Source organism: Varroa jacobsoni, unplaced genomic scaffold (genome assembly GCF_002532875.2).
Source record: "Varroa jacobsoni isolate VJ856 unplaced genomic scaffold, vjacob_1.0 scaffold_1019, whole genome shotgun sequence".
Classification (NCBI taxonomy): domain Eukaryota; kingdom Metazoa; phylum Arthropoda; class Arachnida; order Mesostigmata; family Varroidae; genus Varroa; species Varroa jacobsoni.
The window spans coordinates 121,215-136,575 of NW_019213921.1; the positions used below are offsets into that span (position 1 = coordinate 121,215).

General features: G+C 39.8%; 2 protein-coding genes across 6 annotated transcripts in view; one reads left to right on the forward strand and one right to left on the reverse strand.

The window, feature by feature from the left end:
• Positions 1–615: 615 nt before the first annotated feature.
• On the reverse strand, positions 616–11,827 carry LOC111265856 (palmitoyltransferase ZDHHC16). 5 transcript variants are annotated; one of them, XM_022842836.2, is made up of 6 exons: positions 11,477–11,827; positions 5,039–5,186; positions 3,741–4,130; positions 3,202–3,424; positions 2,355–2,522; positions 616–1,325 (listed from the first exon to the last, which is right to left on the reverse strand). In XM_022842836.2, the coding sequence occupies exons 2-6, from the start codon at positions 5,066–5,068 to the stop codon at positions 1,027–1,029; spliced, it is 1,110 nt and encodes a 369-aa protein (XP_022698571.1). In that variant the 5' UTR covers positions 5,069–5,186; positions 11,477–11,827; the 3' UTR covers positions 616–1,026. The 5 variants fall into 5 exon arrangements, with proteins under 5 accessions (XP_022698571.1, XP_022698570.1, XP_086826813.1 ...); XM_022842835.2 differs by lacking the exons at positions 5,039–5,186; positions 11,477–11,827 and adding exons at positions 4,588–4,676; positions 4,959–5,016; XM_086970687.1 differs by lacking the exon at positions 3,741–4,130 and having other exon boundaries at positions 11,477–11,569.
• Positions 11,828–12,396: 569 nt separating this feature from the next.
• The window catches only part of Invadolysin (leishmanolysin-like peptidase, invadolysin), a 73,321-nt gene continuing 70,356 nt past the window's right edge, over positions 12,397–15,361 (forward strand). Inside the window, exon 1 of the mRNA XM_022842825.2 lies at positions 12,397–14,050. The gene's annotated coding sequence lies outside the window, so the exon portion shown is untranslated. The remainder of the gene's footprint in view (positions 14,051–15,361) is intronic.

Below are 15,361 nucleotides of genomic sequence, written 5' to 3' on the forward strand. Positions count from 1 at the left end.
GCTAGAATTCTAAATATTTATTATTCGAGTACAAAATTTGGACCAAATATATCCCGACATCGGACATTTAACGAGGCTTTTCTTTACCTAAAACGTTAAGCTCTGCTGAATTACGAGCGCAGTAGCACAATCGTACATACCTGCATTGTGATCCGGGAATAGCTTTGGATACAAATGGAGCCAGCGGATATCTACAGAATGTTGTTCAAAACATAGCCTGGCACTTTAAAAGTTTAACGAACATGGTCGCTTTTGATGATATCGTTATGTAATAAACAACTATACTTTGCTTATTTCACACTAAATCTGTAGCAAACAAACACACCGCGGAAATGGAAGCAACGGATTTTACAGAGAAATTTTACAATTCTTACAAATCGATTACTGTGGCAATTGATTTGTTATAGATATGTTAAATAAGCATTAATCGAAAGAATTAATCATAATGAAGGTACGATGGATAATTTTGCTAAATAAAAACTCCCAACCTCTGGCCTGCATGGAGTCATAAGATTAGGAGTTTTGATGATATGTCCGATTTTTTATTTGGTTGTATATGACAAAGAGTGATTATGGTTTTAGGGGAGCTGTACATTTAAATGAAGAAACAAATCATTATAGCGTTATAGAATAGCGTTATTTATTTGTTTGCAACTTTGTCAAATACCACAAAATACAAATAGGAATATTTAAAACCGGAATAACTTAGAATCATTTTCTGTTTCGCTCATCTTTTTCGAGTATTCCATAACGGTAAAATAATTTTTATCTGATATATTATGATAAGGGTAATAAACAGATCCACAATAAAGGTAAAAAGTATTACAAAAAGTATCTTTTTTTGTTATTAGCTTAATTAACCCTGAGGACAAAGTGGTTTTTGAGATCCAGAACGATTGTCTAGATGAGGCAAGATCAATATTTTTTGAAAATTTATTTGCATGTCGAGATACCATTCTGTACGCGATGGTATAAACATACATGTGGGTTTAACAATTTGGTAGACACTAGCAATGTACGCATACTTTATACAATTTTATTTGTGCCCTTGACTTTCTTTCTGGATTTTAAGACCGATAGATTTGCTAACCAATAATCAACCTCAATCCAAGGCAGCACTACGTTCCATAGGCTTTTCTGACCTTCAAGAAGAACTACTTCCTTCAAGTTGAGTAGCCAACCGTTATCATAAGGGTTTTTGTACCTTAGACCCATAGCTTTGTGCCTGCATTTTTCGGCCGAATTTATTAGCTGCTCAATCGAAGTCTCGTTGGCAAGTATTAACCGGGTATGCCAGCAAAACAGTCCAAACACACAGAGACCAACTGTAAATCATCACATAGAGAAAACAGGGTGTAAAGAAACATTTAGGTGAATGTGCTAATCAGGCTCAAAAGCGAAAAGTAGGTTATATATCAACTAGAGATCTATTAACACATTTTTGTTTGGAGTAAGCGAAAGAAACTGGTAATAATAAGGAATAGAAATGAGAAAAATTAATTTTTAAGTCCTCAGTGTCATTCCTAATAAAACGAACTACGATAATAAACAGTGTTAATGTAGACACCAAACCCGTACATATATATATATATATATATATTTGATGAATTGTAGCTATAATCATAATGAATGATATATATCATTCATTATGATTATAGCTACAATTCATCATAAAACACTTATCAGTCATTTTCAGGATACCTAATTTACAAATAACTTTTTAACCGAGTAATATTCGTAAATATAAATTCGCCAAAGTGTCCCTTAAGCGCGCTAGATATAAAAAAAAAACCCTTAGCGCAACCAAATTTTGGGCTAGTAGCCAAAGATTTCAAAACTGTAAGAGCTAGAAAAGCGCAAGAAGTCTAAAAAAAACTAACCGTTGGAACTTATCTGGGTAACTCTAGTTTTAATTGATATTCTGCTCTTCAAAATGGCTGTTAATTTCTATATAAAGATCCAGATATATTATAAATAGCTTCATGGGGCTTTTTAATGACATAAACCTACCCTCTTTCGAGATTGTTTTGCATCCCCAAAAATTTCCTCGATGTCTTTAGAGGCCGCATGAAAGCTGGCAATAAAAAAGATCATCGATTTCAGGAGAAAGAAGAACTATATAGTTTTAGTGAAAATTCGTCCTGCATTAATACATTAGAGAATATCAGATTTTCGCAAAATTTGTAAAAACGACGCACTGTTTTTCCATGAGTTTGCTGTTTGGTGCTAGAAAGAATTGGCTTTCTTTCTATATATATATATATATACATTAATAATATATTAACCATTTTCTATCCTATTTGTTTTTGTTCACTCATTTCCTAGATAATGTAAGCCCGTTAACCCCCTCGTACCTCCAAGGACCATAAAAACCGTGTACCATACAACCCAGCGGTAACTTCGGGTGGCCACCCAGCGACCCAGGTATGTAACAGGCTTCTGTTCGAAATAGGTGTCATCTTTTTTGGTGGTCAAATGCTCGTAGAGGACCGGCAAGCCGAAGACACCGATGAATAGGCAGCCTAAATGAGATCGAAATTATATTTAATGTTAAAATGTAAAAAAGATAATCATGTTTTAGATTATTTAGATTAAAAGGATGTATTTGAAAACAAAAAAATGTATGATGAATTATTCATAGCGCGACCATAATATTTCAAGGTACGATTTTGTCGTAGCTTTTTTTAGTGGAAGCATTGAATATTCGAATATTATGACTTATACATCCGTTATCCTAAGTCAACTTCTTTTTCACCCCAGATCTATATTATATCATAAAATTCAGTATTTCAAGCCATGTAAGATGGTTATACTGATAATGAACGTTCGAATTAATCCCAATCGAACCTCTGTCTTGTATCTCAGCTATGTCATATACGGTAAAGATTTCTATTTGCTTGATGAGTGTGTGCACCTTTTACATTATATTAATCAGCTAAATATCTTCATTGAACCTCTTTTTCTGCTGGCGATTTGTTTTGGAACTGTAATTTAACCTAAACGACTGTTGTAAAAAAAACTGTGAACAATTCTTCTCCTAAAAGTATAAACGCTTCGATCCACCATACGACACAAGTCTACATTGCATTTCAGACTCGATTCTCATACAACGCTTTTGGTGAATTGTCTATGTAAGGGTGGTTTGGTTAACTGTCGCTATGGGAACTATAAATAAACTTAATATATCGGATAATATATTACCTGCAAGCGTGGACGCATTGAATAGGTAGAAATGTCGATGTGTGTGAAGGCCGACACAGTTGTTCAGCCACGGACAATGATGGTCCATGCGAAGTATACATCGTTTGCAGACAGAACAATGGTGCGCTCGGGGCGGTCTAGGAAAAACACACTTTCGGCACACGGAGGTATTGTCAGAGGAATAACTGTTGATTGTTGGGTATCCTGGATCAAGCACCACGCCCTGTGCGAAATGTTGTGAAGGTAAGATTTAATTTAAAAATTAACAAGTTGAGGCTCTAGCAGGAAAAGGTCTAATGATTAGCGTTTCAAAGCAATCAATTAAGACCTAAAAATGAACTACTATGATTATTTTAAGGCGCCTTGTTATCCTTTCACTCATACAGTTACGACCATATCGAAATACTGTACTGCTAAATCATTTGTCTGCAATACCTACAATGATTATTATAATAAAGATATTTCAATTTAATAATGTGTCATATATAAGCTACAAACATATTAAGAACATATTTATTTTACTCCCATTGCCAACAAACCTTATAGAAATGATACCACGCAGTGAACTGTAAGAAATGCCCGAGAATCAAAGCAAACCCCAGTGTATTTTGTAGCTCATGCCGAAGATACCATTCAATACCGAGGATGTAGCAAATTACTATAACTGATCCTAATAGAAGCACAACCAGTGCCACCAGATAGGGCCCGAGAGAAGCCGTAAGATGATCAAGAGGAACCAAAATTGGGTTGAGCAATGTATCTATTAAATAATCGAAATTTCCGACTGCATCGACGTTGTGAGTCAAAGTCTGTAGAGTATAGCGGGCACGAAAAAAAGCATCAAACGGGGTTCTCGCTGCGAATGAGCTCGGAAGTGTTGACATCTCCTGTTGATTACACGTTCTCGATGAATAACTGCAATTATGTTTCTTGAAAACCAGAAAAATTGGCCATGTTTGTAGTCCAACACTTTTATAAAGTCGAATGCAAAAGTTTTGATTTGAAGCGTTCAGTCAGTCCATTGCTACCGCTGGATAATAAGTTAACACCTATTGGTTGAACTTATTAAAATAAAAAAAACGTTTAAGGTGTTTATGAAGCTAACAACGGCAGTGACTTCACTAACATTCACACTAAACTAAATGTCTTTTTATATACGTTACACGTTTTCCATTGTTCTGTCAACTGTCCGTTCTAGGATAGGCTTCGATACCGGTATTTAGAATTGCTTCAAAAACCTGCTACTACAAACGATTGAATACGAACAATTTGGATGGACCAGTTAGGAAAAGGATTATGAATATGTTCTTAACCTTTGTTATCTCTATTCAGATTTTAATGAAAGATCAATAAGCGTTTACGCCACTATTTAAACCTGAACCATACTATGTTCTTGCGATTAATAGGCAAACGCGCCACCATTGCATCATCGCTGGGATACGATATACGCAACACAGCACGCAATCCATAGAGATCTGCATAAGGAACCCAAACAAACGAGAGTATGGAGTCCATTTTGTGACAATCTTTTAGGCCCTATAATCGTCTCGTAATGACCCGTCCACTTTTGCATATGGGGATTCTGTCTAAGCAGTACCTAAATGATGCATTTGTAACTCTGCACATCTACTAGTCGCACATAGGGCTGTTGTCTACAACAGCAATTTTCCTTCGGAATCCTCGCGGAGTGTTAGTGCCCTTCAAGCTAGTTTATCTAACGCACTTTTGGTACATTAAATTTCCTAAAATAACGTTACGTTTCGATGTTTGATTTCACAGAACTTGATAATCCGTAGAAAATCAGCTGTACATCTGTATGCCGTACTTCACATCGTACTTTGCTTGCGTTGTTTCCATGCGACAGCATTTTCGTACGGGACAGAACGGGAGAGGGAAGTGCGATTTCGAGGAGCGAGAGAAACTGAGCTGAAGCCCACACCCTTCAAAAGCCTTAACACCACGTGCGTTTCGATGAGGCCCACCAACTGGAAGGACCAACAAGTGACGTAAATGGTGGAGTTATTATGTGAAAACATATTGAGTTAAGCTGACGTACGTGTCTACAGAATATTTTATGGCTAACGGAAGTAGTAATTTTCTACATTGTGGTCGAGAACGACGGGGAGTTCCCGGGGAGTCCAATGGAATTGTTTCGTTAGCAGTTCGTTGACCTTTGCGGTGCCACAAGAGGTGCTGTGCTGAGAGAAAGGGCAATAGCTTTGTAGGGTTCATCATCTTGTAAGGAACGCTAAAAGCTTATCCCTATAGCGAGCAGTATGTGGGTTTATACAGCGCTCTAGTTCAAATTTAATATAAGTGGAAGTGAAGAACTGGGGGATGTACTGTTGCTAAAATATGATCAAGAATATAACTCTCCGAGTTTAGTCTGATGCAATACTCAGGTTGAAATTAAGTGAGCGATTGTAAATTCATCATCATGAAGATATTAGTATGGTAAGGGTTTTGTTGGCTAGATTAAAACATTTATTTTCACACAACAAGAGTCAGGGAGAAGTTCTTGAACAACAAACAGGAGTAAGACCAACGTGTGTGCCATAGCATTGCTATGAGAAAAACATAAATAACAACTCTAAAGGAAGAATATGTTGCCTTTGCTTTATGTATCTGCGGACAACACTTCGAAGATATCGTAATGACACCACTTCAAATGTTAAAAAGGTTGTATGTCTTGTTTATGTAATTGCTTCTGTCTCAATGAGTTCAGCTTTACATGAAGTAAGCAAGTACCATACGAAACCCATGAACCAATCATTTAATTGTTCTTTAAAATACACAATCCATTCGTTGTTATATTTAAAATTAATCTTTGTGTTATATCAGCTATTCGCTGCCAACTACAAACGCAGATAGCAAGAAATACTCATAGCTTTTTATATATCCGAAGCGCCATCATGCAAATGAACCGCAAACAAAAACTGAAAAAAGATGAATCACGTGACGATAGTATTTGGAACAGGCCAAAAACAACTTATCTGATACTGAGGTCTCAGCTGTAGGAGAGGCTAACAAAATGGATACTTTTGTGTTCCGTATATCTGATAAGTAATGTTAAAATAAATGACCATAGATTATAGTTAAGAATCTTAGGCATTACGCTTTGCATGCATTACTGCTACTGGTTCTTTAAGGAGATTATTTGTTTTATTATCCAGTTAATTTATAAAAGTGTCTACCTTGTACTAGAAGCTCGCAGCGAAGCGGCCATCTAAGCACAATTCGCATGTTATGTTTTATCTTAATAGAAAATCACTGAGGCGCTTTTTCTAATATGTTACTCCCTAAGCTTCCCGGCACCATACCTCGCCATCTTGTTATTGCAAAAGCTGCAAGCAGAGGTTTTGAAATTGAACGGCATGTAAACATATGGTACTGCTTAAATATTTAACAATATGTTATCTCTCTATGTCGTCGTAAGGAAAAGCGATTGCCTTAATCCAGCCACGTTTCTGCAGGTTCATGATGGAATAAGCCAGGTACTTCGCCTCGTATCGATCAGAGCGAGCAGTGCAATGACAGAGCATTGCATACTGATTTAACCTTCTTTAGCATGAAAACAGGAGAAACAAAAAATTGTGATTTCAAAATGGAAGCATCGGAATGAATGTTTGCTGTGTTAAAGACACTCGTCGGGGACCGGAGCAACATAGAGTCATCCAAAGTGCTTGTTCACCGGTTCTTGTACATGCCTGTTTATCCTAAAAGTTGTAGATGTTCAAAATGGGAATTCCTTGCTCAAAACATCTAGTAAAAGTTCTGCGTAATTTATGTAGCAATAAAGTTATGCACCGTTATAGTACAATGCAATATTACCATAGAAAGATTTCGATTTATCCACAGGCAGTTCTTATCAACAGAAGTGTCAAAATTGTTGACAGGTATTTGTACCAATATTAATCAGCATATTTCTATCACTTAACAAAAAAGGAAATTAAGCTGCGTCGCTTTTATAACATAAATCTCTCCTACGCTTCAATACAAGTATATTTTTATGTAGGAATCAATAGAAAACAAATCCTTCACCATCTTTATCGTACTATTGACATCAGATTGCAAAAGCTGGTAATTATTGAGCATAAAATGCTATCGACCTACGCATAAATAGAATAATTACTATACATTTATGAAACACTCATTTAACATTTAATCAGTTATAGTTAGGCGTATCGAAAATGTGTGAAATAAATTTTTTGTTCCTGAATTCGTCTTTTAGCCTGTTATGAGCACGTACAGGCTGCATCTAATCACAACATGACGTACTCTAACTTCTAAGATATTTTTTAGCGTTGGTAGCAGCAGCGCTAACGGATGCTTGAGTAATTCGGTTTATCTTCAATTGAATGTTCGCCGTTATAATTCTTAAATGCCATTCTTTTCTGTATTCAATATAATTTAGCTAGAGCAATATGTCTACAATCAACTGTTCGCTTTCTTAAAATGGTATGGTGGCATAATTGCGGACGTGCTTTAATGTTACGCGAAGTGTACTCTATATGAATCATATGAACTCGTTTGTCTTTATATGAAATGTAGCCGAAAACTTTTTTGCGCCAATTAAATAAAACTTTTCTAGATGAGTTGGAACAGTAAGTGTGCTGAATTTGTAAGAAGTTATCGCATACGATAAAATTATTCTCTAGTACTGTGCACCATGTTTCCTTTTCAGATATTGAGGAAAACAAGTTTAGAATGTTAAACAGAAACGTGCTCCAGAAAACCTACTCAGCGACATTCCAAACAGGCTAAACCAGTCCTAGTTAATCTTACGCGTATGTTATTAAATATGAACAGGTCTACAATATACGTCGACAGAATAAAGAAATACAAAACGAGCTTTCTATTATATTGTTTGACACTAAATGGAAAGTATAATATTAGCAATCCCTTTTTACGTAATGAATTCGTGTCGAATGTCCAGGAAAAACATTTTGGCAAAAAAAAAGTTTTAATTAGGACTATTTAGCTGTCCCATAAAATGACAAAAAAAGTTATTTATCATTCGGCTCTTCTTTAAAAATGAATCCGAATTATTACCTCTACTAATTTTCCTTGTGGTGTATTTTCCACTGTATTGCACGTGGCGTAACTTCGTTCAAAGCCACTAAACGTTTCACTTTTTGGAATAGTACAACAGACTTTTAAAATTTTTTACCAATATCTATTTGATACCAGCTTTCATCATTGCATTCCGCCTGACACTTCCTTTTCAACTATTACGATCCATTCAAATCACTGATACCATTTACCTTACTGTCATTTTTTGCCAGTTCCCCTTGTTAGCATCTATCTTACAGAAAGCTCAAGCGAGATGGTACGATTTCAACACAATTCCAGTATTGCTATGCCTTTTCTGTTGACATAAGAGGCCAACACTTTAATAAACACGTAGCTAGGCCAATAGCCTGCTAAATAGACAGGACATGCACCTCAAAACCGGTTTTTTCTATCTTAATTGTTAATATTAGGCAATGTGTTTCGCCATTCTAGCTACATAGCACATACAGTTAAATCACTCTGTGAAGTCCGCTTTAGCTATTCGTCCCTGCGCCCCTATTCGAGAGCGGCTGTGCTATACAGTTCTTCTGTGTGTCTGATCTCGTTTGTGTGACCCATCTAATTACCCGACGGCCACTGCGGTCGCATTCGCACGCCCGCGCTAGATTGGGAAAGGACAACCTCGAACCTGGAGAGGGCCGCTTGTATGAGTCGACACTAGCAGCTCCGTGTGGTTATTATCCATAGACTCCTGTCTGAGCTATTTGTAGAGTGTTCCGTGTCCCGTAGAAACGAGAGTGGCAGCGTAAACCCAAACAGCCGCGTCCTGAATGCTATTGGCCTTCTTCAGTTGGGCTTCTAATACCTTTTACATTGTTGTTATCTGTAGAAGAAATGGTGGTAGAACCCGTGGTCGACCAGATGGAGTCGATGTTGGCGGCGTCAGTGCTGTCTGTTGTGAACTAGCTGCCATACCGGAAGCTAGGTAATGGGATAATTCAGAATTGTTTCGGGCCTGTTTCTATCTGGTAGAATGTCTGTAATGGCTCATTGGCTGTCAAGAGATCAGAGGCTGCTAATCAATATAAATTGAATATAGGTTATTTGGAATAAAGAGAGCGATGTGGCATTGTGGATTACCAGGAGACAAACCGGTCTGTCTGTTTCTCAGAAGCGTGTTTCGCGTTTTTTCACGGTAGCAACGGTCGACGGCGGCAGCGGTGAGACTGACATAAGACAGTTGTCAGAAGTCAGCCACCACGTGATACCGGACTAATAGTAAAAAGAGCTGAATGAGCCACAGCAGAAGCAGTCACAATGTCGTGCGGGACCAAACTCCTCCTATTTGTTTCGTACGATATTTGTCTTTTTTGTACGCAAGCAGTTTAGTATTTCATAATTTTTAAGCGATATATGTATCATATTTTTAGCATAAGAACTCTGTTGTTGAGCAAGTGGACAAGCATAAGAAATCAGGTGAAGTAGACACGTGCATTTGAATACCATTAACAGAAAAAACTGCAGTGGCCGTAAGAGCATTAGTTTTGTCCAGAGAAAACGGCGTCAATATGGCTATCGAATAGAATTAGCTGAGTTTGTGCGCGAACAACGTGTTACTGCTACTACCGCAGTGTTAACGTTGACCATCACAATGGAGATGTCAGTAGTGAGACTGTTAAGGTTTCGATTGGCGGAATCAGTCAATGAACAGTGACGTTTAAAAGGGTTCATTTTGAAGAGCACCCAGAAATGCACAATTGCACAATACTCCCAGTATAGGGCTGCAGTACATGGCGATTTGCTCGGTCGAACCTCGTCGCTCTGGCGGATCTGACGAATATCATTCACGATACCGCAATGGACTTGCGCGCTAATATTGTAATTGCTCCCTGCTACGATCGCGAAACAAACTGGACTTGGTGAAATAGTCTTCGCATATCCTCAAATAATGTATGACCACTGCGATGACATATTTAAGCCTCGTTTCTCCTTCGACGACATTAACAATAACAACAGCAATTGATTGTCCATAGAACGCGCACAGTTACTGCATACCATATACATAAATGTTTCAACAGGTCCTACTCGTTCATAATTAGGCCGCGTTTCCGTATACGCAAGGCGTCACTGACAAAATTGACAAGTCGCTTGCTAAGGAGTTTCAAATAACTTGGCCAAAGCAAAAAAACGGTATTCGGTCGATAAAGCTTGGGCCCCGCAACACAATGTCATGTGCCTTATAGCATTATACCTCTGCGTGTGCCCGAATTGGAGACTTCTTCTTACCGATCAATTCAATTGGGTATCGAGATGTAAATGAATCATAGAAAAATATATTGATTCTGATATGATTATCCACTATACATAAATCAGCATTCTATTGAATAAAGAAGAGAACTCGAGCTCTGGTTTTCGCAAAACAAACTCGATTCGTGCCATAAATCAGGGCATGTCAGACCAACCTCGACGACTTTACCATGGCTATCAGTGATTGGTGTGAACTTCGCCGTTTGTAATAAGAACAGTTACGAAAAAAAGGTAACAGCTAAATAAAGGCGTAACTGCCACCGAAAACGAAGAACAGATCGGAGATGAATAGAGAGAAACTTCGTTCGAATGAAACCAAGCCTACGACTACTGTATCATAGATCAATAATCCCGCATTAACATAACATGGCATAGGTGTAGAGTACACTAAAGATGTATTTCAACTATTAAATGTAAAATTAACCAAAAACCGCTGAAGCGGAGCCGAACACGACATGTATGCGATAACTATGAAATCGCTATAAAATCACGGAAATTTGCTACTGTTGACGACAGATACATTCAAGATATACGTGGATATATTATAGTATCTTCAGAATATCTGAGATATACATGTAAAGAAGGTGTGCTTTGTCGTCGTGCCAGAAGCAGTTGTGATAACAACAATAGTAGTAAAAAGTCGTAACAGGGAACCAGTCGCCTAACAGCTTCCTGTGTTGGATGTCGACGCCACATCCGTAATACATAATATATGTGTTACTACTTTTTCTGCAATACTTCAATTCACCCAATTTTTTCGAGAAGTTTTTTCCTCACTCCTGCGTTTCGTAGGAGCTGAACATAGCTGTGCTGACAAAGAGTGCATATTTGCATCAAACCGGCGCGAGGAACACCGGCCAACTTGTGGACTACCCCCCACAGAAGAATTTGGCAAGAACAGAAGTAATTAGCTATGTAAAAAAGACGGAGAGAACAAGAAAATGGTAACAGTCACCTGCGCAGCTCAACAGCTGTAGAAGAAGTCAGCATCTGAAGAAAAAGCAGAATAAAGAGTCAGCTCCATTAAAAATCGCCGTTGCCGCTACGGGTGCCTTCCGCGGGAAAATCAAAGTTCCAATGTGCATCATCTTTTTGGCCATGCATCTGATTGACTAGTCCTCGGTGTAGTGGTAGGTGCTATCCAGTGGGTGTAAACGACAGACATAGCTTTCTACATGTGTTTTGGCCATCCACTGGCAAACTTGCCCGTAAGGCCCGGCTTGTCAACCAGATTCGCTCGGAGCTAGACTTGTTCGAAGATCCATTCGCCGGCTATTTTGGTGTCTTTCATTTCTTTGTTCCTGCGAGAACAGAAACAACAATATCATAACTAAAAACGTTAACTCCCGTACTCTCATTGCTGAGACATCGCAATACATTACACGACGCTGGATACACCCAATAACAATTTTGGTTGTTTATCGCCACGCAGTTCAGTTCGTTCGCTGCAAAATCAATCCGCCGTATGGGCAAAGAAAGCCCGAAGCTACAACAACACCGAGAGGGGCGGCAGCGGCGATCATGCTACAGCCAAGTTGAATAAAGCCGGCTACAATTTGCCGTTAGGAGCTTCGGTGACTGGCGACGGCAGCAACTGGAGAGTGTCGCTATGTAGCAAGGGTCTGTATCCGTATGTGGGAGTAGCAGTAGCACCAGGACGAATGAAAATCATGATAGTAATCGCTACTCATAATAAGCGACGCCGGTGAAGCCGGTGGTAAGCCAGCCAGCCAGCCAGTCAGTCAGCCAGCCAGCCAGCCAGTCAGTCAGCCAGCCAGCCAGTAAACGTCGCCACGGTCGAAGTAACAACTGGGAGCTGTCCCGTCTCTCAGCAGCTGTCGTTCATAGTCGCGGATTTGTGTCGTCTTACCATCCTTTTGTACCACTAGCCACACAGACATAAGGGACAGCGAGTATACGCGTGGCTCCAATGCTGCCGTTCGTTCTGTAGTTGTCTATAGTTGGTAGTGGTGTTGATGGCACGGGACGTTCACGGGGGAGGCAGGCAGCAATATTCTTGTACAAACTGACAGAACAGGATCTGCAGACAGGCAGAGACGGCCCAGTCGATTCCATCTTCTGGAGAGGCTGCCGTTTCTTCAGCTGGTGGACAACAACGGCGGGACAACGGAGTGCGGCCGGGGCAATGCTGACTGTGGCGGTGCTGATTGTGATGATTTCGGTGACAGCAAGGCTGCGGAAACCGTGGTGATTGGGATCTTACTAGCGGGAGCGGTTGACGGTCAACGAGTTGAATTGATTCTGTAGTGTTTCGACGGTTCTTTGCGTTACCCAGCCGTTAGTGCGGGCTGTCTCTTTGGGCACCCCCGAAAAGCCCAGCTATTACAAATGCCACTAGCTCTACGCAGTCACAAAGCAGAAAACGGAACGTCCACAGCGGAACCACGTGCCGCTGAATCAGAGTACACTGACAAAACACGGTTGTTGCTTAGCATCGTCGTTTCGTTATACGGAGGAAACGCACACACCTGAACGGCGAAATCGTTCCGATGCCTTTGCCATAATTGTGCGCCATTCTGGTGCACGGGTTATTGCGTGCGCGATGATGCGAACCTCGCTACAAGATGACGACACCTTCCGACTAAGAAGCAATTCAATGACGCTGCCAGAGTAGTTACAGGCAAAAAAACGTTCAATTTCAGACGATTCTATCATTATCACTGCCATCCGTCGGTGTTTAGAGTCGAACCATGATTCCTTAACGATGCTCGTAGTCATTTGTTCCATTTCCGGAAACATGCTTCATCACTGATAGCTTCGTGTCAAAACGGACGGCCACAGCTCCTCGAAATTGAGACTACCCATCGCTCGTCGTTATCTTCATAAACCAAACGTACTAAACACAGAAGCGTAATATAGTTACAAATCTGTAAACGGACGTCATACAGGAAAACACACAATAATCAAGTAAAATGTCATACCGTTTTCCGTAATAAGAAAAACTATTGAGGCATCGCCAATAATTGAATAGCCGTCACGTTACACGTGCGCGGTCTAGCGTTTGTCAACAGTAGAAAACAGTGAGTGTTTGCGTATCGACAACAAGGGAAGGGTGCCAGTGTGTGTAAGCTTCCAGAAGTGTTTGTGCGGGTCGTGAATCTGTGTCCATACTAAACGGTGAATACTTTTTTCCGCCACGTCCTGTGCCCACTAAAACATCTTGCACGGAGTTATCCATAAGGCACCGATATGTACGTGAGCCAGTAGAACACGCTGAGGTTTGACCATGAAACATCTAATCTTACTGTGTAAGATCGTTAGCCAGTCAGTAGGTGCATGAAGGTGAATTCGGAAGAATCATCGCTGGCCTTGGCCAACCTATCGGTCGTGGAGTGTGCTAATCGTCGCATCCATTGCCTCTCGTTGGTCTTATTCACCAGGTGTACATAATGGATACTCAACGAATCGATCGAATGCGGTGATCATCTGCAACTGCGTAGATCTAAAACTGCTACTGATCAGGTTAAGCCGAATGCAGCGTATCTACCCAGTACGTTTATATGTTAAGGTAAGCAGAAATTTTACTTTTTTTTAGGGTCGGCGACGCTCCGCCCCCTAACCTATATAAGTCGTTCGTCGCGAAGGTGATCGAGTTTGACACTCCACCATAGGCACGATTACCATTACGATACCAGCATGTACTATCAAGAACAGAGAAGAACATCGCGTTTCAAATTATGCCCGCCATCCATGACTTCTGTTTTCCTTGGACTATATGATAGTCTTTCCGAGGTCGCTTCCCTTGATCCAACCTTGATCGATTTTCACCACGCTCTGCGTTGACTGGAGCATTTCGCACGGGGTTGTTCAACCGAACCGAATCCGGAACTAGTTTTATTCGCTACAACAGTCTGCAAACTCATATTATATAATTCATCTATCTGTAAGTAACCGTTGCAAAAACAGCAGTGATTCAACTTACTTAAAATTGCTCAAGTTCGCGGAGCTATTTTTCTGTTTTTTCTTTTGTGCCTAGAGTAGAAGCTGGCAGATGCCATCAATGGCCGAGCGCGCAACAGATAGATGGACAAATACAGACCGAGTACAACTGGACAGGCTGACGGCTGACACGAAATAAGCTTGTTGTTGTATGTGTTATATGTGCCGAGCAAAGGACTAATCTGTAGCGGAAGGACCAGGGTGACCTATTTGTGGGACGGCGTGCACGTTGCAAGGCAACACGGCACATATGAGACCACCTTTCACTCGTCGAGCTATCTGAGCTTGCAGAATAAATTATAGTAATAATAAAAATGCATCAGAGAAAAAAAGTGGCGGGAAACGATGCTTTAGTGCACGCAGGATTTCCGATCTGGATTCGTTATCTAGTCCAGCGATACGATGCTAGTAATATTTTTGTAACAACATCGGGCGCTAATCGTAGACCGTTCATATTAGCGAACGCGTATAATTTGTATTGTAAGAGAAGTCCTAAGTCGTTATTATAGATAGAAGCACATTACTTATGACTGTTAAGCACAATAGAGATAGCTGTGTACCCGAATTGCGTCATAAAGACGATTGGATGAACGACCCAAATCTTGATCTCGAGTGAACTTTATGTGGTATCAACCGTTGTTTTAGAGCGATAACTAAGCAATACGAAAACCTTAACACATTATAAGATTCTAATAGTAACTGAAATTGAAAACTGTTCTACGATTTCCTGCAGATATCGTAAACTAAATCATTAAGACTACAGCATATACAGTATGATTTAAAATATGCTTCATTTTATTGAAGTAATATCCATCATTGTTCTAACTCAATGCCTTTGTCATTTCACGGCTCCTCGCAGTCTTTGCTGGTATTTTGATAA

Bases quoted from the DNA above. Each gene is read 5' to 3' on its own strand.
- LOC111265856 (XM_086970686.1), bottom strand. From the start codon at position 4,716: ATGGACTCCATACTCTCGTTTGTTTGGGTTCCTTATGCAGATCTCTAT. The intron at 3,425-3,740 runs GTTTGTTGGCAA...CATTTCGCACAG, and splicing joins CGTGGTATCATTTCTATAAG to GGCGTGGTGCTTGATCCAGG. The intron at 1,326-2,354 runs GTACGAGGGGGT...GATGATTTACAG, and splicing joins GGTTTTTATGGTCCTTGGAG to TTGGTCTCTGTGTGTTTGGA.